This window comes from Rhinolophus ferrumequinum, chromosome 11 (assembly GCF_004115265.2).
Source record: "Rhinolophus ferrumequinum isolate MPI-CBG mRhiFer1 chromosome 11, mRhiFer1_v1.p, whole genome shotgun sequence".
Lineage (NCBI taxonomy): Eukaryota > Metazoa > Chordata > Mammalia > Chiroptera > Rhinolophidae > Rhinolophus > Rhinolophus ferrumequinum.
The window spans coordinates 22,830,989-22,856,001 of record NC_046294.1 but is presented as its reverse complement, the minus strand read 5'-3'; the positions used below and the strand labels follow the sequence as shown (position 1 = coordinate 22,856,001).

Genomic DNA, 25,013 nt, shown 5'->3' with positions numbered 1-25,013 from the left:
GTTTCTCAGAGAGCCGGAGAGGACCATCAGTTTCCGGGCAAGTAAATGAAATGCAGAACCAAGGAAATGGAAGCTCTGAAATCAGGGTCACCTAAATCTGCATTTTATGAAATGCTATTGGGTCAAAAAGGTCCTGCTACAACCTTAGGGAAGCCAGAGTCATCTTACAGAACATTCTTTGTGCTATCAGGTCAGGGGTCTGTCTCACACCTCCTCCTTGGTCTTAGGTTGGTTGAAGAAATGAATGTCTGGAGAACTCTCATTACTAAAACTTTCTAAACCCAAGGAAAGAAGTTGGGGTCTGGCCTCCTTTGTATGCGGGGATTCAGTCATAAACGGCTGGCTGCCCCAGCTTTTTCAATGAGAAGTTAGTGTCCCTTTATTCCTCTCGCCCTTCCCTGCCCTTTTCCTAGGACCCGCCCTTTGAAGGGTTGCCAGGACACCATGCCTTTGTGGTTTTTGGCCGGGATTCTCCATGGTATGAAGCTAAGGACAGTTCTCTGGGAGGACCGGAATATGTTAATTCTTATTATTGTATCCATCTTCCCTAAATGTCATCAAAGGGGTCTTTAAACAATTGAATAGATTGGGGAAAATAATTGATAAGGCAGGAAAATATCCTGTTTCTATATTGACCATGCTTTATGTCTTAAACATCCATATACACCCAACCAATTCAAACTGGGACTTCAGCATTTTAACTCTTTCCTGTCCTTCCCACATTCTGACGTTGTTCTTTTTTTGACTCCTGCCTCAATGGCCATATGACTGTCTCCAAATGCTGCTAATAATAACTACCACATACTTGAGATTCTTTTTATTTTTTTCCAGATGAGCTTTAATAGCATGCACTGAACTCAGAAGGAGGCAGAGAGGTGTGTCCCAGGCTATTCCCCCTTCATCTGCCTCCCTAACAACCAGCCTCGGTGCCTACTGAGAAAAGGAGGTCAACCCCCCTCCACATCCCCATTCAGTACAAGGTCAAAGGAGGTAGAAAGGATATTTAGCTGGCTGTCGCGGGCTTTGCATTTTTTCCCTCAAGTCTTGATGGCACAGTTATTTCTTAGTACGTGACTCCTACCACATTGACTTTTTTTCTTAAGATTTTTTCTTTAAAAAAAAAAATTCCACATTTTAACTGAAGATTAAAACCACATTTTTTTTCCTTCAAGTGAAATACAGGGTAAAGAGGAGAAATGGGCCTAACATTTGTGGCCTTGGTCAAAAAACACAAGCATTTGTCTGATTTAATACAAAATTAGGCCGTCCGTATGCCTTTAAGATTTACCTTGTCTATAAAGGTATTGGGATAAGTACATACTTATTCAAAGAAAAGAAAATAAAAATATTTTTGAAATAGTTTAAAAATCAAAACCATAAATGTATTGGAAGAAAATGTAAAGTAATATTTTATAATCTTTCATGATGTTCCTGAGCAAAATCAAAATTCTAAATACTAAAGGAAAATACTGACAGCTTCAACAACGTACAAATTAAAAACTTCTAATGGCAAAAAGTATTATAAATGTTTAAGACAAATGTCAAGTAGAGAGGGACATTATTTTTAACATGGTGACACATGAGCTAATATTTTGATACACGAAGAAAGCTGAGAACTAATAAGGAAAGGATGAATACCCCAACAGGAAATTCAGATCACAAACATTCACAGGGTGGGGAAGGAAACGGCAGGATGGTCCATAAGAAGACAAAAAGATGCTTCCGCTCACTCATAATCAAAGCAATGAAAGTTCAATGAGATCATTTTTCACCACTAAGACTGGAAAGTATTAAAGTGACTGATAATAGCCAGTGCTGGTGAGTAGGTGGTGAAAGGCCCATCTCATACCCACATAGTGGGACTTAAACTAATGTACTTTCCTGAATAGCAACCTGGTGATACGTTTTAAAACTGCCAATGTGCTTACCATTGGATTCAGAAATTCCACTTCTAGAAATTTATCCTGAGGGGATCATCAGACAAACTTGCAGAGACATATTTACAAGGATGCTTGTCACAGCGCTGTTTCATAGACATTCTTTAAATGCACATCACGGGGTGGAGATGGGGGTTGTGCTGCAGTGCACATGGTGCGTTATACAGTTTTAAAAATAGAAAGATCTGTATTGACAGATATAACTTTTATGATACGTTGCTCAATGAAAAATAGTAGTTTACAGTATCTTTACATAGTTAGAACTGGACAGATATGTAACTGCAAAGATGAACTAAAAGGTTACTGTCAGTTATCACTGGGTGATAGAAAAACAGGTGATGTTCATTTTCTTCTTCAAAATTTTGTTTGCCGTCTGAATTTTTTCACAATGAGTAAATACCATGTTCAGAATCAGAAAACAAAAATAAAACTACACATAATTGTTTTTATGTTTGGAGGGAAAAAAGGTTTACTTTTTTGCTATGGAGAGAGGATCTTTGTGGACAGAGATACTTAGTCATAGGAAATCGATAGGCCCAAAAAAAGCAAAAGCAAATTTTGGAGTGTTTCTCTTCCCCTTGGGAAACTGAATGCAGCATCTTGATTCCCAGGACTGTATACATTTCAGATTTTTTCTGAAACTCCACATTCTACTAGTATCAAATTCTCATTAGTTTGCAAGATGGAAATGTAATTTGGCTTCCCCAGGCAGTCACCACTATTTGCCTGTTAGTTCACTTAAGCAAAACCTGACTGCCTGCTCAGTCGCCTCGGAACAGCAGTCACCCTGAGTCACAGAGTGGCCACCTCGCTGGCAATGCATGGTCACAGGCTCTGTAAAAAGAACCCGACCACCTGTGACTCCAGAGGTAACGCTGAGCTAAGGGTCTGCTTGCCTCCCTACTTTACGACCTCAGTTTTAGTCTGTGACTCAAGGATACGCGTGCAGAAATAGGAATAACTATTGCAGGCTGAAAGAATAAAACTCTTTTAGTCTTTGAAATTCGAAATTGCTGGGCATTTCTTAGGTATTTGTTTTTGTTTGTTTGCTTGCTTTTGCTAAATTCAGTCCAAGGTAACGTCAAAATTTTTTTTTTTCTCTGCATATCTCTGGAGTCCTTGTTGGCTTCTGGGGCACCAGAACCAGGTAATGAAGAAGGAACTGACAACCAATCAATGTCAAGTGAAATCAATGCCAGCCTGATTTTCTCAAAATCAATGAGGCAGAATGATCCAGTAGAGGTTCATGCATACGTCAAAGATTGACTCACTTCTGGTTTCCTTGAAAAATCTCACCTAATATACCATTTACCCTATAAAAGCTCATTCTCCTACTTTTGAAACATTACTACAATAGACTGATATTTTGTCATAGCACTTTTCAAATCACAGGTAGGAGGCTTTCTTAAATAGGATAACATCCTGTTGTACCATTTTGGAAAACATTTAAAACTAAACTAAACTAATGCTGTATGTGGCAAATTAGGCATGTAAATTTAATATGAGATCGTATTTCCAACACAGCTGCGTACCAGCAAAAATGTTCATCAGAAACATCAGAAGTTCCTAGAAGGAACCAAAGATACAAAGGATTCACCTTTTTCAAAAATATTTTACTAATATGTGAAAAGTGTTCTCATTGAACTTTGTGATTGGAGGACTTTGAAAAAGAGGAAGTGGCAAAGAGAGTAAAAGAATGAGGCAGAGAGAAAGAAAGGTAATTTCTTGTGTCCTCTACCTGGAAGCGGTCCCCAGAGCAGTGATCCAAGCTTGGAAAATGCCAGCAAAAAAGGAGAAAGGGTTTTTCCTGGTCACTAGAAAGTAAATCAAGGGGAGGAAAATGCCCCCATGGATGATGAGGCCTACAATCACTGTGACCATGTACATCCCCAGTTGCCGAGCAACCACTTCTAAGTCCTTGATTGCAATGATCTTCCCACAGATCAGGCAGGCAATACCCAGGGGAGAGTACCTGAAAAACATAAAAAAAAGAAAAAAACATTGAAGTAATCATGATGGGATTCAGCACTTAAATCTGGGCCCTCCTACGTTACTGCACCCTGATGAAAACCCTTTGTATTTCTGTACGAAGAGTTTTGCTGAAAGACGGCCATCAGATCCAGTAGATGCTACATTTTACTTTAGTCTAACTGCATTATCTGAGATCTGTCCCAGGCATCTGGTGGCCCCAGCTCTGACAAAAAAATCCAAAGGCAAATTTTGTTGTACGGGGGATTTTTAGGAATAGGGCAGACAAGCTTTACCACCTCTTAGGCAAGCACCAAGTTAAAAGTCTTTGAGAATCATGTTTTGTCTTTTCACAGTTCCTTCGTTGAAAATTGGGAACAAATTTTGAGTTTTTCAGAAGACTCATTAGAGTTTTGCCAAGCTATAAACTGGTGTTTTGTAAACTTGCTTTGTTTTTGCCTTGGAAGACAGGAAATATATTTAAAAGGAGAGAGAGAGGGAAACAGAGAGAGAGAGAGAGAGAGAGAGAGAGAGAGAGAGAGAGAGAGAGAGAGAGAGGAAAATAAGAAAACCATACGAGCCAAAGAGTACATTTAGAGAAATGTGGTTTTATCACTTCTAAGTCTGAAAGTATTTCCTTCCATACTTTCTCTAACAATAATGCTGTCTCTCTAGTGAAGAGCTCCCCACACATCGCCTCATTTCTTACCATAATCCTAAAATCTAGGCATCATTATTCCTGTTTGGCAAATGAGAAAATTGAGGTTGGGTAAAAGTTAAATAACTGGCTCAAGACCACAAAAGCAGTCAAAGGAGAACAATCTCAGATCTGTAAAACTCCATGACTGTTTTTTTTTTCTCCCCTACCAAGGCAAACCACTTCACTTTAATTAGCAATTGTACCTCTTCGTTGCTAAGCAGACAATTTAACATATACCAATTTATCCTACATAAACTTATTTTATATTTCCATATTATTATTATTTTATAGAGAGCTTGGAAACAATTTACTGTTGTCCTCACTCTTGAGTAAGCTAACCACATTCTCTCTCATCTCAAGTGTATTTTTCGCATGTTTGGCAACATCCCTTTTTTATTGCCCAATCTGGTGTTGGAGCATGAACTTGTTCAGCCTGTGACACTTTCTGACTGAAATGAAAATGTTTGTGAAAAGCTTGATACTTTTTTGAGAATTATGAATGTAGTTGAGAGAATGACTATGGGGAAAATGAAATCCCAGGATAAGGCTCCCAACAGGAATCAGGGAGTCAGGAAAGGGAGAGGGCACCTGTGCCAGATTTGTTTTTGTTTTTTTGTTTTGCAATTGTGCCTGAAACAAGCCCTTCCCAGCCTAAAAAACTATGAGGAGTATATGAGAGTCCTGAATATACAATTACATAAGACAGAGATATTGTCCAGCCACTTACCAGCTGTATGACCTTGGTTAGTGACTTATTCCCATTTTACAGATGCGCAAATCAAGGCTTAGAGAGGCCAACTCCAATCTTGTGGGGTTGCTGGCAGGATTACATTTTTGAGCATGTATATGCACTGTCAGCCATCCTTCCCCCAACCCTCTTAGCACAATTACCTCTCTGACTCCTGACAAAGGAATCCTTGTATGTTCTGTTTTCATATATATACCCCACGTCCTCTCATCACCCATGCTTAAGGAGTCAAGTCTGAGTTAATGAGGCTTTCTAAAACAAAACATCTCACAGGCTACAGCCACCTGATTGCAAAATATTTTCTCAAGAAGAAATTTCTCCAGAAAGGGGTGATTTGTAACTGGCACTAATTAGTTAGAACATTAGCATAGCTGCTCTCCTCCCTGATGAGGACCTAGTCTGTCGACTCTTCTCCTCCTTTCCCTAGGGCGAAGGCCGGCCGATGCTTAAGGACTACTTCCACAGGCATTAGGGAGTCATGTCATTAAACCCTTGGCTTTCCGCCATTTTTCATTTTCCTGGGGGGCCTGTAGTCACAACACGTCATATAGATCAGCGGGGTAGTCTCAGGGGCCAGCAATTTGTTCCGTGGGATTGTAAATAACTAAGCAGAATGCAGCTTCCGATAAAGCCAACAAAACATTTATCTTCATATGCTGAGAGATTAATTCTTTCCGAAGCACCAATCACCCTTTCAAGATATCCAGAAAAATACAAATATGAGCTGTTTTGGGTGCCGTCCAATTTTCCTGCTCTTTTGGGACAAGCAATTGGTAAAATGGAAAGAAAACGTTTTCAAGTCTCTTTGCCAAACAAGACCAGCTATGAAGTTCCCCTGGAGAACACATTTGAACCAGAGCCAAATGGATAAGAGAGAGGTTAACAGGTTACCTCAGAGCACTCAGCTGGCAGGAGAAACATGAGTTCCCACTGTTAATGGAGAGTGTTAGTCAAAGGCCAGAGGTAGAATGTTAGGGGAAATAAATATGGCAAGCAGGGGCTCTAGTTAACCCAAACAACTTTGTTTCTGGAACTAGAATGAGCATTAATCAGGAGGAGGAAAGAGTCTTTGTTCTATGAGGTCTTTTAGGGCCATGACTTTCTTCCACCTGTTTTCAAAACAAGCAACTTACGCCTCCACTCAGAAGCTGAGTTCCTGCATTTCCATATGACTTAATTCTCTCATTGAAAATGACACTCCATGGAAAAGAAAGGGTAACTAAACAGGGTCCAAGGTCACCACTCAAAGCTTCTGAGCTGAAACAAACAATCAAAGCCGTAAAGCAAAGGGCACGAAGAGGCTCAGAGCTCCAGTGAGCGTTCGGAAGCCAAATGATGCCCAGCAATTGTTGGACCAGTTTTCAAATTAAAAGGGCATGACTATAGAGTTAGGGGGAGGGAATGCCTTCTGTGTTGCTTTTAGACTGGTTGTATCCTCAGCTCCGTGTACTGTTTTCAAAGCCACTGATTCATCCAGGACTGGCCTGTCAAGCCTTTTTCTTACTGTTGAATCATCTCTTCTTGCCTCTGCCTCCTTTGTACCTCAGTGTTTGTCACCCTAAGGTTCCCACCAAGATGCCCTTCTTGGGTCTGCTCTCTACTCCACAAACTCAAACTCATACCCAGCACTTAACATGCCCAGAACTCAGCTGGTGTTTCTATGTATTCAGACACCTGCTTCAGAATCACCTGGCATGCCCGGTAACAATATGGATTCCCTGGGCCCACCACATACCTATCGAGTTAGAATTTCCAGTAGTTGGCTGTGGGGCATTTATATTTTAAATACGTTCCCCGGGGAATTCTGACATGTTTGGAAAACCAGTGTTTTAAGGATTAAAATCTAATCGGCATCTGATGAAAGGCAAACATTGCTTGGCTAGCCTTTGGAAACCATTTCCTTCAGCTCCAATCTATTCAAGGCCTTTGGTGTTAAAACCATGAAAGTAATTAATTCAGGACTTCCAGGCACAGGACAGATGATGGGCCAGACACCTGGAGTGGAGGTCAGTGGAGGGACTTTCTCAGTCCTTCCGTAAAGACACCCTGGTTCTGTCCCATACATTTCCAATAGCAACGCCAGTCTGCTGGTTTGGGACGGATCCCAAGAGAACTCAGAATTGGAAAAGTCTATCCGCCAATAAAGAGTTAAAGATACATTCCGGTTACTTAAAGTTGCTGTCTGTACTCAGGCTTAGGAAGTAACGCAAATCCCACTTTGTCCAATCCATCTCGGAAGAGGTCTTCTGGCTACCCAAGGAGTGACTTTTGCTGAGAGTTATACTATGTGGATTAGAACTTTTCATCAGGATAGAACAAAAATCAGTTTGTTGAGCCTCCAGGCTCCTAACCCTCCAAGGACTTCCTTTTACAAGTAAATAAAACCCCAACTCTTCAGTGACCTACAGGGCCCTGTGGGATATGCCCACCTCTCCAACTTCACCACTTTCCACACCCCCATACCACCCAACCATTTTCCAGCCACTCCAGACCTTCCTTCTGACCCTCAAAAAACTTTCACTTGCGGTTTGCTCCCCCTGGAAAATTCTCCTCTTGGTTCTTCATAGAGCTGCCTCCCATTCATGCTTTAGGTCTGCATCAAAAGTCATTGCACCCGGCCACCCCCACCAAGAAAGTCACTTTCCCCGACAGCCCTCCCTGAATCTTCCTGGTAGAGTTCATTGCTTACTTCCATCCCCCATCACTCTCTATGCTGTTTCCCTGTTTATTGACCTTGTAGCGCTGGTTACTATCTGAATTCTTATTTGCTTCCTTTTACTTTTTTCCTTTCTCCTTTCAATGGAATGTAAGCTCCAAGGGGGTCTTATTCACCATTATATCGCCAGTGCCAAAAATTGTTGTTGGCATTAAAGAAATGCTCAAGAAATGTTTGTGGAGTGAAAGAATGGATGAATGAACGGACAGATGAATGGATGGATGGAAGGATGGTTATGGTGGGTTTACTGGGAGGGAGAATCGAAAGAGTGAGCAGAGGTTTCACTTCTCACTTTATGTTTCTATAGTGATGAGAGTATAAGTGTTACTTTCTGTTTAGGTATTTAAGATTAAAAATGTTTTAAATAACTTTGCAGAAAATGAGGATATGAAAATCACACTGAAATTAAGTCTCTCTCTCTCTCTCTCTCTGTCTCTATCTCTTTTCAAATCAGAGGGCCTGGCAGGCTCTTTAAAGAATTCATAAACACAAAGAAACAACAAATATGGATTGAACTCGTGATAGTAACGGGAACCACAACTTAACAACAATAATACTAGTTCATATAAAGTGTTTGGAAACACAGAACATAGAAATCCCCGGAACATAGGAAACACTCCACAGCTGTTGGTCACCATTTCACTTATTTCTCACAGCAATTCCATGATGTGGATTCTGCTATCAATCCATTTTACACATCAGGATGTGGGGTTTAGAGTGTGTCTAACTTGCCTTAAATCACACAGCTAGTAATAGGAGATCCTGGGTCCAATCCAGTCTGAAGTCAGACCGAAGTTGAGTTAGGTACCACTTTCATACAACTCCCATTACTTCGGCTTTACAACACTGGGCAAGCTAACCTCTGTGCTCTTCGGGAAAACGGGGCTAACAAAAGTACCTATTTTTGCTAGGTGTTACTGTAAAAAATAAATGTGGGTTAATGCATATAAAGTAATTGGAATCGTATTAAGCATAATGCAGGAATGTGGCTAAGTTTTAGTTATGATTTAATAATGATTGTAATAATGATAATAATTACCTTCTCAGTAATAAATAAGTACAGTACAGTAATCAAAATAGTGCGGAGCAGATAGCAAGAATTTAATAACTCTAAGTTATAATTTAATAATAATTATTAGAATACTAGTAATCTCCTCAATATTACGTTTTGCTATTTTATTACTATTCTTACTACCACACAGTGGGGAATACTCAAGGACTCTGACTCTTTAAGCTTTGAGGGGGTCAGTTAAAGAGTGGCTGCTTGTTTTACCCAGAACCTTTTCACACATTTGATAACAAGGCAGCTAAAGAATGCAAGAAATGTGTAGAATCTGCATCTTAGGTCAAGTTCTCCTGACTGCCCGCCTCGATGAGGTAACTGAACAGCTGTCAGACATCATTCCATTGACCTGACTTCTGACTCACAATTGCTCTTCATCTCCTGGCATATGATGCTCAATCTTTAGGAGTGATGGTTTCAGTGACTGGGATACTTCTTGATCCAGCCCACCCTCATCCCAGAGAAGAAAGGCTACATTTTACCCCATGACTCATCTGATTTCCTGGAAGATTCCCTTTCTTTCAAGGGCTCCGTGGAAATGATGTTGGTGCAGCTGAAGGAGGGAGCTTTCACACATTGCCCATATTACTGGCATCACAATACAGAGACATGACCTGGCACAATGCTCGCTCTGCTAGAAATTCTAGGAAACAAGAGGCTTATTGGACTTTATGTGTTATCATTTATTAAACTCTCAACAAGCGCAGAATGGGTCTGAAAGACTTTAAAAACTGTTTACAGCATCACATGTATGTGGCTTTAAATCTTCACACGAAACAAACGTTCAGAAATCTAGCCTTGCCTAGAAGTTGAAGAATCAGTGCAATAATCAAAAGGGACACATTATTTTACTAGCATCCTTTCCTTGATTTGGAAGTACAATAAAGCAAGGATCGGAACCAGCCAGGTCTTTTAAATACAGTTCGTGAACTCATGAGGAACGCCTTCTTGATCTGAGACCCTGGGGCCTTCAGCTGGCCCACTCACTCCTGAAGTTTTAGGAAGAACTTACTACAGGTACATCACCGTGTCGCATTTGGTGGAGATAAAAAAAATAAGTCAAGAACAGAGCTTTGCCCTTGTAAGGTAGGAGTAGGGGCCAAGGGAAAGAAGAAGCGAGAGCGAAGGTAGAATTTCAGGGGAAGGCACCCATACAAGTGGAAGAGGATCAGAGGGAGGATTGGGAAAGAAGGTGGTGGGTAGGACTGGGACACACAGATGGGGGAATTTGTAACCCAGAATTCCTGTGGCAAATAGAAAACAGATGTGGTTTGGTCTAATAATGTTTTTTTGGTTTTTTGTTTTTTTTCCTAGGCACGCATACTGGACCATCAAAATGGTCTGAAACAAATGCCCATAAAAATCTTTGTTAGATATGGGACACTCCAGGGTTCCAGGGAATGAAGGTGGCACAGCTTCCTTGATGAAGGAGTAAGCACGTATGATCTCCTGGGCTACCCAAGATTTCAGAACCACTGACCATAAACATACATGACATGAAGTGGAGACAACGTTGCTTAGACAATTCAAACAAACAAAACCATCCCACCTCCATGACGCATCAAGGATTTCGACATCAATATGAACTCCAGCTCTTCCTCTTCCTAACTATATAGTCTTAGGCAAGTGAATTCACCTCAGTGAGGCTCGTAGTTGCCTTTTCTGTAAGATGGGAATAATAATCCATCTTTGCAGCGTTGTTGATACTACATTTGATAGGTTTTAAGTACCAATCATGGTTCTTGGAAGATAAAAGAAAAACAATAAACGATAGCGTCTATGGCTATAAAGATCATCATGATATTAAAGAATCAAGATTTAATGTGTCTAGACCACAGTTTTCTCTTCTATAAAACTAGAGGGTGGGGCCAGATTGCCAAGAGCACTTACAGTTCTCATATATTCTCTGTGATTTTACTTTTGCTTGCATGGTCTGAGAACTGCCTCTTTTTTCTTCTACCTGAGTCATGAGCAACCCAGGTCAAAGCTACATTGCTTTCGGATACCACAATATTGGAGCTGTGGTTCTTCCACACGTCCTGGGTCATGCCATGCCCCTGGTGTCTTGGGCTTAGTGTTTCCTGAGGCTGCTCAGCTTCAGGAGTACCGATTGGTTTTTCCAGCTTGTCTCTCTGTTTTGTTTGCTTTTTCTTCCAGGGCAGGGAACAGTAAACTCTTTATGTAAAGGTTCAAATAGTAAATACTTTAGGCTTTACAGGCTGCACAGTCTTGGTCAGAACTACTCAACTCCGCTGTTTGACCCAAAAGCAATCCTAGACAATACAGGAATAAATAGGTGTGGCTGTGTGCAAGTAAAACTTTCTTTATGGGCACTGAATGTGAATTTCATATCATTTCCATGTGTTGGGGAATATTATTACTCTTTAGATTTTCTTTTTTTCCAGTAAACATAAATACACAAAACCCATTCTTAACTCACAGGCCATGCAAAACAAGTGGCAGGTAGGATTTGGTCCATGGGCCACAGTTTCCTTTTCTCGGGGAAGCTCCAAAAAAGAGATGCTTACCCCTTTCTCAAAGCCTTTCCAGAGAGACCTTGGCGTGGTCCACGCCCACCCACTCTTTCCTGCTAGGAGGCCTCCAGCATTTCCTGGGCACCTCAAGACCTTCTCACAGCCCGACCACGAAGAAGGAAGAACAATGCCACTTACCACATAATCATGATCACTAACTTCATTACTATCTCATTCAGAATGTTGAAGAATTCCACCATCAGCTTGGCCTGCTCTCCCATCTTCCCCATGGCGATGCCAAAAGCAATGAAAAACCCTATCAGACCTGTTGGGTGAATCACATTACACAGAAGGACAAATTACAAAGTATGTGTTTCTTTTCCCTCGTTCGTCACCAGTCCCGACGTGTGGAGCCACACGCTCCTCACCTGCTGCCCCAGGAATGAGGTATTCAGAGACAAAAGCGTGAGAGGTCACACTGAAAATACCTTTCCCCTGCGTACTGATGGCTTCCCTTAACACTTTCCACCTGAGCAAGCCGAACTGTCAGCCGTGCTTGGTCCTTGAAGAAAATGAACTCATTTTCATTCCAAACTAAAAAGTACCATCTTGTACCGTCTTCTCCCTCCGCCTCACTTAGGACATCATGTATAAACAGATTTTATTAGTACATAGGTAAATGAAAGAAGGCTTGTCGGGACTTAGGGATTAGCATGCGAACTTCGGAGCCATATTAGAATAGCAGAGACCAATTAGCAGTAAAGTCTTTGCCAGGGTTACGCCTCTATTGGTTTGGTGTTTATCCCAAATTCGTGCATCACTGGTATGTTTCACTCTAGGAAAATCCTAAATGTAAAATGATTTTTCTGTGGCTACATGTCTAATGTGGGAAGGAGGAGGAATCTTGAGAAATCAAATGGAAAGTAAAGAGAAATCCAAAACAGTTGGGAAACCCCCACTGACCCAGTTTATTTGGGTTTAACCTGTTATTTATTAATGTATCACAACTCTTTTCATGGTCAAAATGATTAGAAAGCTTTTTCTTTCAATTGTATTTTTTTTAGGCTCTTAGAACATAGATTTGGTTACTTCCTAGCCCCTCAGCCCTCTTCTTTCATTTAACATCGTTCCACTTCCATCTAAGTCTAGCCCCACTTTAGCCTCCAGGATCAGCCCTAACCCCTTGGCCAGAAGGATTTGAGGAGCTCTGTCCCCACATCTTGATGTCAGCATCAAATTGCACGAGGTGGGTCCTGGACCAACTCCAACACTCAACCTTGGGTCTTGTAATATTTCTGTGTTGGCTCTGGCCTCATTTCCTGCACCTGGAAGTTTTTAGTCCTGGGAACGTACCCTATACTTTAGTTCCTCCAAGTCCTGGCTTTTCTCTCCTCACCAAACCCCTGCCAGGCTTGGAGTCTCACCCAGACACAACCGGGGGACTGGACGCACTACCTGGCTGGTAGATGTCACCAGGACTGCGCAGGGGCCGCCTGGATTTCTGATTACCGGTCACTGTGTGCCCACCACCCTCCAGGCCCATTGCTTTGGGTCTCCACTTCTGAGGACTTGCTTGACTATAAATCAATATTGCTGTCCCCTTGGCTACAGGACTTCGTTACCCATCTGATTTTTTTCTCCGAATTGCAGTACAAGCCAGTCTCTCTTCCTTTCTCTCCCTCCTCCTCTTCCCCCTGCCCCCGTCCCAGTTTGGCAGGCCTCATTTCCAGTCACTCTCTTGGATGTCCAGTTGCCTATTGTGGCCAGTTATGCCTGGAGTCTTGAGCTGTATCAGGTAAATCATAGGATTATAATCTGATAATGGAATAAAAAAGTGCCCCTTGCAGGGTCAGCAGATATTGGCCATATCAATGAGTACAAGAGAAAGAGAAATGTTTAAAGAAGCAATCTCTCAGAGGAGTTGATTTAAGCAGTTGGGATGAGAGTGGAGCCCTGAAGTGTTCTGGAGGTTTTCTGGGAGAGAAATAAATCTTGAGAGAAATAAATGAAGTGGGAAGCCAGAACCAGAGTTTTATCTTTACTTATTGAAATGCTTAACCCTCAGGACTTTCCAAAGCCAAAAATAAAAAAACAAAGAAAGCTACCATCTTTGCCTTTGGAAGACCTTTGCCATGGAAAGAACCTTTTTTCAGCTGTGATTTGTAAATGGGAAGTTTCTCAACAGTCTGACTTCCCTTGGCTTTCCAGAGCCTAAAACTGAATTTGGAAACCCAGGTCCAGCTTGTCATTTCCCTCTGTAAATGTTGCCTCATTGAACTCACTGGAACAGCGGTGTTTCATTTGAACAAAGCTCTCTTAGACTTGGTCACTGGGGTTGAGACAGGAGTGAGTTGTGTTGAAACTCCCCAGCACAAAGGTCGCATGACTTCCCAGAATTCACCAAGAATTGGGAAACGACCTGGAAAGTCTTCTAAATGATTCACTCCAAAGCTTTGGCCTCATTACTCATGGCTTCAACCTCTTCCAGAGTATAGAGATAACTGTGGAGGCACTTGTACCACAGGGTTTGGGAAACCAAGGGGAGTTGGGAAGATCCTGAAGGATCACAGATATCTGGGCAGTGAGAGAAAAGAGCTACTGAAGAGCAGCTGCTGAGGATATCTGCAAACCCTTCTTCTCAGAGGAACTCTCCCATTCTCCACTCTCTCCTTCCTCCTCTTACCTCACGCTGATTGTAGACAGTGTTTATTGATATCCCATTGCCTGGCAACCCAGCGGCTCATCTCCTCCCTCACTCTCACTTACCCTAACCGACTTCCTGCCAGGCCAAAAACCTCCCTCACTGAAGCTTCTGCTTTTTAGGAGCTGAGCAATCCTGCTCCTCTACCTCTTTTGACCATTCTGGATGAGTAAGAAGTAAGGTTTTCAAATTTAAAACAAATAAACAAAATACCCAGTTAAAATTTGATTGCAGATAAACAATGATTTTTTTTTTATAAGTATGTCGCATGCAATATTTGGGACATACACTAAAAAACTACTTGTTGTTTATCTGAAATTCACAGAACTGGGCATTCTGTATTTAATCTGACAACCCTACTAAGGAGACAAGTGTATTCGGTCTCCTAGATGGCAAAGTAGAAGGACCACTGAGCTCATCCATTTTGAAACAGCTCTCACTCAAATCCTTAGAAATTTTGCTTGCATGGATCACCTACTTCCTCTACCCCGAATCCCCATTTTTCCCAGCTTAGGGCCAAATGTCCCTCTTTCTTGTCCTGGGGACACCAATCCAATACTTGATGGGGGTTATGATGGGGAGTGGACAAGGGAGTGGGTGCAGAGTAAACTGAGCAAACCGCAGTTACCCACGTGACGGGGAGTCTGTATCCTCTGTGGAAGCTGTTTTCTTATTGAGCTCCTCAGCTCTCCACCCACTTTTAATAATGACAGTAGCTCACGTGAATTAAGCCCATGGCATGTACCATTGTGTTCCACATGCACGATCTCATTTAATCCTCATAATGACCTACAAGAAAAATGCCAATCCCATCCCCACTTTACAGATGAAGCTCAAGAAGTGGGGCAACTTGCCTCTGATCCAATAATCAGTGAGAGGTCCATAAGGGACCCAAACCTGGTCCATCCGTCTAGAGAGCCAAAGAACCTCTGGGATGGCATGCTAAGAAGGCTCCAGGTTAGGAGAAAGGGCTCATTGGAATTCCCTTATCAGAAAATTAAACAAGATCAGAAAATTAAACAAGATAGTCTCTCTTTGATAAGCATCTTTCGGCACCAACGTCAACACTTTACACTCTGATAGCACTGCATTTGTTTACAGACTGTGAGAGCTGGGGTGGGACGCCCCAAAAGCCTCGCACAGTACTAGTACACAAGGGCAGCTCAAAACTAAAAAAAAGCTTGAGAAATATAAGAATGGAACATGCAACTTCATGAAACGGAGAGTCAGACAAGTGACTCGCCAATACCACACAGAATGGCAATATGGCCAAGGATAGATAGTCCCGCCTCTTTTCCCCATCTGACCTCCGGTTATCATGTCCATCCTGTCCCCTCATGCTATTGCTTCTGCCCATCTCACTCTTCCTTAATCTCTCAGCTATCAGTCTCAGTGACCTTCAGGCCACTCCCCAGACAGCCTCCTGCCCCATCTAGAGAGAGGACAGCAGAGTGACTGGTTTCCCGAGAGACCAATGAGGGCCGCAGAGGTACTGAGATGTGGGACAGGCTGGCCATTGTCACAAAGGAAAGGCGCCTGTCCCAGGGAGATGAGTACCGGCTTGCCTACCTAAGACATTCATGCCATCCTTGAACTCCAGGCCCTTCTTGATAACCACCTTCATTTCCTCAGGTGCCTCCGTCGCAGCCTCTGTCAACAGGGGGATGACAGAATTGGTGACATTGTCCTCCTCTTCTGACTCAGGTGTCACCAGGACTTTCTTTGTCACTGTTTGAATCTAATGGAGTGAAGGGAAACAAACAAACAAACAAACATATAACAATGAGGTTTGGTCTAAAAGGTCGCCGAAAGCCTGGTCACCTACATATTTTTAAGCTTCCCGTTATATTAAAAATAACTAAGAAATGCTAAAACAAGGTTATGCAAATTAGGAAATGTTTTATATGCCTGTGTTTAACAAAGTGATGTCTTATTGCACAAATACAGTGGAAGACAACTGTCCTCATTCCCGTGATCGTTACGGGATTTATACCATTCGTTTGTGACACACTCTAAGCAGCATGATCTAGTAATCGCACACAAGATTCAAGCTGAAGAATGGGTGTCTGCTTCTTTTATTCCCATGACTGGAGTTCTGTGCCTCAGAGGCAAAGCAGATGGTGTTCTTCATAACTGTAAGACCCAGCTGGATGCCCCGCCTATCCCGTTGTGATGGGACCTGGACCTGGTCAAGAATAGGAAGACCAGGATCTTGGCGGGGGTGAGATCAGCACTTCACAATTCACCTGTTTTGCTCCTCGCTGTCTGGTTCCTGTCAGACCGTCTTCACAAACCAACTCATTTGGGTCCTACCAGTGCCAGGCTCTGCTGGGAATCTCCATGTAGGTGCCAGATGTTCCAGCTTCCAGCAGCCACCAGACAGGGGCATTAGCTTGTATTTCAGATCCAAATGTAAGGTGGGAAGACACCTGCTTCTTCTGGGCAGTGAAGCCAAGCCTTACTCAATGTTCCCCAAGCCGCTCTGTGCAAATGGCCTCCCAAGAACCTCTCATGCTATTCCTCAACATCTGTGGCAGCCGTCCTATTTTTAAAGGTGCCAGGCACCCTGCATGCAGAGTGCTGTGAAAACTCACATCTGAGCCCAGAGAAATACTACCTCCAGGGGCATTAAAATAGAACACTTGTGGAATCCGAGAATGTCAGTGCCGGCATGTAGGAGGCAACAAATGGCTGAACTCTGAATAGATACAGAAGAGGAAGCATGGAGAAGTCAAGTGACTTGTCAGACAAAGATTTATTGGCAGAGTTGGGACATCAACGTAGATGGCCTGACCACCACTGAGTGCTTTCCCGCACATGCACTGCATGATAAACTACAGGGACCCAATCCCAATACGGCAGCTGGGGCCTAGAATAAGCAATGCTTCACTGACCACTTATCCACAATGGGAGAGAAGGGAGAATAGTGTTCAAGGTGCGGCAGGGCGCTCCATGTTCTAGCCTGGCCAGGTGCACTTGTGCAGGGAGAGTGGAAGCCCAGGCTGAGTGTGTGAGGAGATAACAGGTTCAGGAGACCCCTTGGTCTGGGCAGTATTGGCATAAAGAGAGAAGGCAGGAGTGATCAGAAGGGAAGCTTCCATGAACAACAGCGTCATACTCCCAGGAACAAAGGGTGATATCTGACTCAAAAATCCATCTTCCAAATAGCACAGGCCAGTGGCTGAAGTTGAAGGCGGGGGAGATGGGGACCCTGAAACACAAGCCTGGTTCTCTGCCCGAGCTCTTGATTCAGCGCCTGTTTGGGTTGGACAACCCCATCTGGGTGCCAACTCCAGTCTACCTGAGTCCAAGCCACCCTGGTCTCTCACCTGAAAACATCTAGAAGCCTGCTCAGTGACTCTTCTTGTCTAGCTATAATCACCAGGTAATCATGGTTACCTAGAACTCTTTCTATATCCATAGCTACCAGATTTTTAGGAAAACAGTCATCTCCTTGCCTAAAACTCTCTTAGAATAAGAACCCAAGTCTGAGCCCAGCTCCCAGGCCCTGACTGAGCTGGGTTTTACTTCCTCCATTCACTCCACTCCACACACTGGCCTCCCTTCTCTTCTCTGAACGCACTAACTGCTTTCCAGCCTCTGCAGACCTGCGCCTCTGCCAGGCAGGCCCTTCCCCCAGTTCTTCTCAGCCTAGCTCATTCTGACCCTTCACTGTCTCAGCTCAGACGGCTCCCCCAGTTCCTGCCTAGCCCATCATCCTGCCTCTAGCCCTCAGAACACATTTATTTAATTTTAAAGTATTTTGTGTGTTTACCTGCCGTTTCTTCTGGTCTACGCCCCTCTCACCCAATGTGAGTATCCCCCCACCCACAGGGCAGGGACCCTGACTCTCTCATTCCCTTGGCATCCTGTACACAGTGGAGAGCCTGGCACCTAGGAGGTGCTCACAGTATCTGCTGAACAAGCAAACACAGATCACTGAGTTCCCAGGAAGAAAAGGTCCTGTGTGGTCCCTGTCACTGGGCATGATTGAATGTGGTCAGGCCATACCTTACAGCCATTAGTCGCTTGGAAACGTCACCTTGGTTCAGAGACAGCCCTAAGCAGCAAGCAGGAGGCCTCCCTGCTCTCAAAGACACAAGCCCTGGCACCTCAGGTAAGGAAGCGTCAGCTCTGGGGACAACGCACTTTCTTCTTTACGTCTCTGGTCTAACTGGTCATGAAACCCCCTCCACCCAGAGATGCGACTTGAAATCACATTCAGCTGTACTCCAGGGACAAAAAGGCATATCTCCAGCACCCTTTCTCTCCAGTAATGTGCTATCACCCTAGAAGAGCTCCCTTTCTTCTCTCTTTAAGGCCTTCCTAAGCGCATGGGAGAGCAGCTAGTTTAAGATTCCTCCCAGCTGCCTGAAGTCCGGCTTAAGGAATCTTTATCATCCCTCACCCTGAGGTCAAAGATTCTACATGATTTTTCCTCCGACTGTCCAGGCGCAGCTGGGGAGCCTACGGGCTCATTCCTCATATGAATTTTGCCAGTGGAGGGGTGGGGCCAGGGCACGGCACAGTCTTTACTCTAGTGCCGTACAGGCCTCTTGTCATGGGCAGTTGTACACAGAGAATGCCCATCGACCAGAGATGTCACCACGCGTGAGCATGACTGATGCCATAAAACTCACCCCAAGACCAGAACAACGTCTCCGAGTGCCTGCCTGCTGCTCAGTCCTACCTTAGAGACTGACTTCTGCGTGGACCATGGCCATGACCTGGCACGGGAAGGAGACCCAAATCTGTCCCTCCCCCATCCCTCTCATGCTGCCCCCACCCAGTCTTCTACCCACTCAGCTGCCAGCAGCTATGGTTCCAAAGCGCTCTCTCCAAAATGTTAAGAATAGACTTGGCACCCAATTGTGTCTATCACCCCAAAGCAAGCAAATTCATCTTCTAAGCCGGCTGGCTGTGAGGCAAGCATATTATGCAGAGAGAGGGCCCGTAAGCACCTCCTTCCCTGTCCTGTTTCTATTCACTCCCCATCCACCTTCCCCTGCCTGGAATGGCTTCCACTAATACAGCTCCTTGCTACAAGGGCTACGAAAGTATCATTGGACACTGAAGAACATATCTCAACCCAAAGTAATGGGCTCAGCAGTGGTTGGCAACTGCATTTTGGGGGCAGCTGGGAATACACTTAGGCTTTTTCTCTAAGTGCCCTGTTTCTGAAGTTCATTCTTCTTTGATTCCCTGCAATAGCTGAAGGAAGCTTCTTGGTTCTAGCCTTGGGGTCAGACAACAGGCTGGTGAGTGGACCCCAGGCAGCTATCTCAGTGGTTCCACTCAGCACAATCATCTATTTTAAAGAATCACAAGATTTTAAAAATAGATATGCCTGTACGCAGTTGGTAGGAGTACACATTGCTACAAACTTTTGTAGGTCTATTTTGCAACATCCAGAAAATTGAAATATAAAATTCTTTGGCAGGACGTTTTAGCTTCTAGGAATTTACCCTTAGAAATACTATGCAATCATGGAGAGAGAGAGAGAGAGAGAGAGAGAGAGAAGGAGAAAGAGGGAGAGTGAGAGAGGGAGAGGGAGAGGGGGAGGGAGAGAGAGAGAGAGAGAGAGAGAGAGAGAGAGAGAGAGAGGATGAGGAGAAAGAGGAGATGGGATGGAGATGGAGAGAGAGCAGAGCTTTGCTCCCTCTTTATATCTCGGATGGTCTTTTTTTTGTGCTCTCTCTCTTCTCTCTCATCCTAGATCTCCCTCTTTCTCTCTGTTTCGTTTATCTTTTTGTTTTTTTTTGTCTCTCTCTCTCTCTCTCTCTTCGCTCTCTAGCTATCTCGATTTTAATTCAAAACGGGTATACCCCATATGTACATCAGCACCACTGGGTTGAATTTATTTTAAGCTTATGCACAGAAGAGTGACATGTAGTAGACGGGAGGAAACAAAATTGTCAACTTGAGTAGCTCAAGGGGAAGGAAGTGGGAACTTGAATTTTTATTTCACTATTTAAACTTCTTGCAATTCTCATGTATTACTGCCACAATTTAATTAATACCCAATCCCCAGGCCTACCCTGGAGATTTTGATTCTGTAGAGCATGTGTATTTTGTAAACACAACACATGTGGTTTTGCTTTACTGCCAAGATCAAGAACCACTGGGCACTCTAGAGGGTTGTGAGCAAAGGTAATGAAAATGTGCCCTTGGATGATGCAGAGAAAGGAACAAACAAGAAGGAAAGAGAAAAGAAAAAAGAAAAAAAAAGGAGAAGTAGGATCCCAGAGCAAAGAGATATTAAGTGAGCTGAAAAAAGGGAAAGGTTAAAAAAAAAACCCACACGACTCAAATCCCCAAATCACCTCATACGCCCCTAGACAGAGATAATTAAAAATTAAGAAAATTGCTCCTCGGAGCTGGTTCATTGAAACAGACTCTAAGTTATCACCTGGATAACTCAGGAGGTTGGAGAGATGAGAATATCAGAACTCTGCGTTACCTGTTGAAAGCAGGCTTGGACAAGGTTTTCCGGGAAGAGATTTCGAATAAGGTCCAGAAAGGCATCCAGGCTGGACACTTCATCATTCTTCATCCCAGGCCCCAGCTGCTTCTTGAGTTTGGGGTTCCCTGGGTGGATAGCCAAGACCAGGATGACCCCCAGGACCGCGGCGATGATGGTCGTGGACATGTAATACACCATGGCTCTCGTGCCTAAGCGCCCACTGGCTTTAGCATCCAAGCCTGACAACCCTGGATGGAAAAGAAATGCAGAAGGATTAACTCTGTGACATTTCTGTTAATTACTCATCTTTGCATACCTATAACTTGGCTTCCTATTATTCAAATGCATTAATGCTTAATTCAACCTCTTCCTACTGAATATTTGGTCAATCCTACAGTTTGCAATTCTATTTTACAAGGACATTTTTGAGATTCTAGAGAACTGAGGAGAGTTGGAGATCTCTGGTTCAGAGTTTATAAACTGGTCGGCAACTCCATTTTGTTAGTCAGCGATAGTGAGTTAAAATAAAGTTGAATAAATTCAATTTTTACTTCTGAGATTATGTCCTTCCCACTTGGGGTCAAAATACCCTTTCTTTTGTGAGTTGATGGCACTGGTACATGGTAGCTTTTCACTTGTTTTCTCTGTTGTTGTTGCTTTTAATGTCCTCATTTTTGAAAATAAGAAGCTGGTCGCCCTATGTCAAGCCTCAAAACTTTTGAATGTATTACTGGTCATTGAAATGGAGTCTGGAATAGTGATCGAGCACAGCCCTTTCACTTTCCACGTGCAAGGAAGAAAGAACACAGGCATAAAGCACCCAGGAAGGGTGGGTGCTTCACCTATACTGTGGGAGGTTCTATGATTGTTAAAGGAAATTCCAAGAAAGTCACAAAAACTCCAGCCTTCCTTGGGTTTTTTTCCAGTTGTTTCTGCAGTTTTTCTACTTCCTGGTTTCAGTTCTTGCTTTTACAAGACAGAGAGATTGCACCCCCTTTTTGGCATGGGGGAGGAAGTCATTGATGTTAACTTTTCTGAATTTAGCTGACCCATATATAACCCACTTCTCCTTACAACCTAAAGTTTAATTCGAAGCAGGTTTCCTTACCAAGTTGGCCAGTGTACAATCTGTTAAACAGGCATGGAGAACACATTATTTGATTTGGAATGAAGCATTTAAGGTGAAAGCACAGTTTCCTCAAAGTGAGGCTGACACTGTCTTTCCTGACACCAAGTCCCAGCATTTCCAATCACTGGGTTCTCTGATCGACCAGCTCTGAGGTTGTAGAACAACCTGGCTTAGCATCTGAATCTCTTGGAATTACCAGAGCTTCACTTCCTTCATAAGGTGGACTGTCCAGAGGGACAACTTTCTCAAGGTCACCCATCTTCTTGGCACCCAAATATACACCAAAGCACAGTTTCTCACCCTTAACTGAGAGCTTAGTCTCTAACCTACAATTTATATGCTGTTCCAGCAATATCGTTTGGTAAGGAGGAAACTACAAGTATAAGACCCTGGAGGGGAAAAAAAAATCTTTCATATAAAGCAATTCTTTCAGCCAAAAACAAGTGAACGTGATCTACACATTAAGGATAACTTTCTTCTAAAAAGCCAAAGAGCTTTATTATCTAGCATTTCATTTATTTTTAATACTTCCCTCTACACCCAATTAAATAGTAAAGAAAAATTTTTCTTTTCTATTTATTACCTTTCTTGGTTTCTGAACAAAGTATAAATTGAAAAATGAGAAAAGTATACATTAAAAATTAAAATCACTACACATATCTTCGCTTTAAACATAAGGCTCTTTCCTTTTGGGTTTTGCGGCTAAACAGACAGATGGACGGACCAATAGGTGGCAAACATTTTTTTTTTTTTTTTTTTTTTGGTGTTGATTATCCTTATTTTAGAGATGGGAAAACCAGGGCTCTAAAGTAAAATGATACAGATGATCACATTCATTCCTTCAACCAAACTGAGATTCTACGGTCAATCCAAAAACCGGAGCTAGAGTACGACCCACTTTGGCCAGGCACCAGAAAGGTGGTCTTACCTGTGATCAAGCTGGAGATGATTAGAGGGAGAATCAGCATTTTTAGCATCCTCATGAGTATGTCCCCTGGGAAGGCTATTAACATAACCACATCCGGGGGGATAGGAGATGCCAAGCGAAGAAGCCCTCCACATACTGCCCCTAGGATGACACCTAGAAGGAAGGGGGGAAAAATCTGGATTTATTTTTTGCCCTAGTCAAATGAATAGCTGCAGGGACTTGTTTCAGTGACATGGACCTGTCTCATATTTCTTTATTATCAGATAATGAATAACATGTAACAAAAGATGATGTTGGTGACCAGTAAGACAATATTCTGCACTTTCAACTATTCTAAAAGGCAAAACCAGAAGGGTCAAGGAGAGCCTTCTCAAGGCTTTATGGGAAGTCTGACATGGAGACTGGACTCCACCATTTTCGAGGATATTGTCCACGTGTAGAGTCAGAGATTGTCAGTGGAGATAATCCACAGTGCTTCTCCCAGTCTCGGCCTGGCCACGTGGCATGGTGTGTCATGTATTTCTTCCCTTTTTTTAACTGGAACATTTGCTTGACCAAGCTGGTATGAGTTTCCTTTTTGCTTCTATTTTCTTTGGCTTCCAATAATTTCCCCGTGGCTTATCCTGGAGTTTTGTCCTTGACTTCTATATCCTCTAACATAATCTTTCGACTTGCTGATCTTATGGAAGATCAAGGAGGGTCTCTAAGAGTATATAATTTGGGAGGAAACAATTTGGGGAGAGATACTGGCAGGAGCCTTTCATTTTGCATACTCAGGGATTCCACAATAAAAATTTCAGATCTCTCCAAATAGGCATCCAATATAAACAATCTTTGTGGAAACCACACATCAGTACCTAGTACCATGGGCTGGAAGGAAGGGAGGGAATTCCCAGGTTAGTGGGCTATAGGGTTAACTTCAGGGGTGCAAAGGGAGTAATGTGGCCAAAAGCCTCATCTGTTCTTCTTCAGATGAAAAATACACGTCTTCAAGTCCTATGATGAATGAAATGCGCTTAAGTGTAGCGTAACCCTTGGAAAAACCTTACCATGCCTGTGGTTTCCTTTTATTAAGTGAAATGTGCTGTGGCAAGCTCCCAGGGCTGACCCTAGTTCACTGACATCCAAGATGACTGACTCAAAGCAGAAGTCAGGGAAGGAAGGGTACGGGTATGCGTGGAGGGGTGGATGGGTGGGGGGCGGGGGGCATGAGCTGTTCGTTGCTTGAGTGCCTAGCTTAAGTGAGTGCGGAAGAACAAGGGAAGGATCGAGAAAGGAAATGGTGTGGTTATCAATACAAGAAACTGCAATTTGCCACATTTTCAATAAACTCTGGTTGAATACCTAAGGCCAAGATTATAACAACAGTCAAAGGACAATCATGGCCTGGGTGAGGCCTGAAGCCGGGGAATAAGACTTTCAAATAGACTAGTAGCCGATTAAGACACCGGGACAAGCCTCTCCCACACTGTCCTCATTAGCTGTTCACTGCTTGTGTGCCGAGCCTAAGTGAGTAAATGGGATACATTAATCTAAGTTAATGCAATGTTCAGAGAAGATTAGACCCTGGGAGCCATCTTAGTGGGGGTTTTTGCAACTATTGCCTTTATCTCGATGCAGGTATTTCTCTAAAGGTGGTACAGTGGCCACCTGCTTTGGAATCGCCAAGGTTTGTTAAGCTGCAGATTCCAGGACCTCACTCCAGGAGGCCCAAAGCAAAGTCTCCACAGTAGGCAGCCCTGGGAATCCGCATGCTGACACGCTCACGGGCAATCCTGAAATTTGAGAACCACTAGAATCCTAAGGAGTAAAACAAATAGCTAGTGCATGTGATGGGGAAGTTTATGTCGTTGAGGCAGCCATGCCTGGGTAAACTTGACCTTAGGCAGAGTATGTGGGGAGGGCTGGCTGCCGGCCAGGCTTCCCCACAGACCCAGGAGAGACCCAGAGAAGAGGGCCAGGTGGAGTGGCACTTGTCACCTACCAAACACCGTCAGAGTGAGCAGGAGGTTCTTCCCCAGCTTGTCACACATCCGCAGCCCCAGATTCCGGTGCTTTGGCTCCTCCGAGCTGAGGTGGCTGTCGTGCATTCGCACTTCGACCTGCTTGGGCATGTTGTTGGCACTAAAACAGAAGTGAAAGCCATGGTTAGAGACCGCTGGGCACCTTCGCTATCCTGTTTGAGG

At 43.4% G+C, this 25,013-nt stretch overlaps 1 protein-coding gene across 4 annotated transcripts in view; it reads right to left on the bottom strand.

Moving 5' to 3' along the window:
* The window catches only part of SLC1A2 (solute carrier family 1 member 2), a 141,102-nt gene that overhangs the window by 31,820 nt on the left and 84,269 nt on the right, over positions 1 to 25,013 (bottom strand). For all 4 annotated transcript variants that reach the window (XM_033121693.1, XM_033121692.1, XM_033121695.1 and 1 more), the window contains exons 2-7: positions 24,812 to 24,951; positions 22,828 to 22,980; positions 20,768 to 21,018; positions 15,877 to 16,045; positions 11,805 to 11,931; positions 3,676 to 3,909 (exon numbers count right to left, since the gene is read on the bottom strand). In XM_033121693.1, coding sequence (XP_032977584.1) covers positions 3,676 to 3,909; positions 11,805 to 11,931; positions 15,877 to 16,045; positions 20,768 to 21,018; positions 22,828 to 22,980; positions 24,812 to 24,951 — 1,074 coding nt within the window. The remainder of the gene's footprint in view (positions 1 to 3,675; positions 3,910 to 11,804; positions 11,932 to 15,876; positions 16,046 to 20,767; positions 21,019 to 22,827; positions 22,981 to 24,811; positions 24,952 to 25,013) is intronic.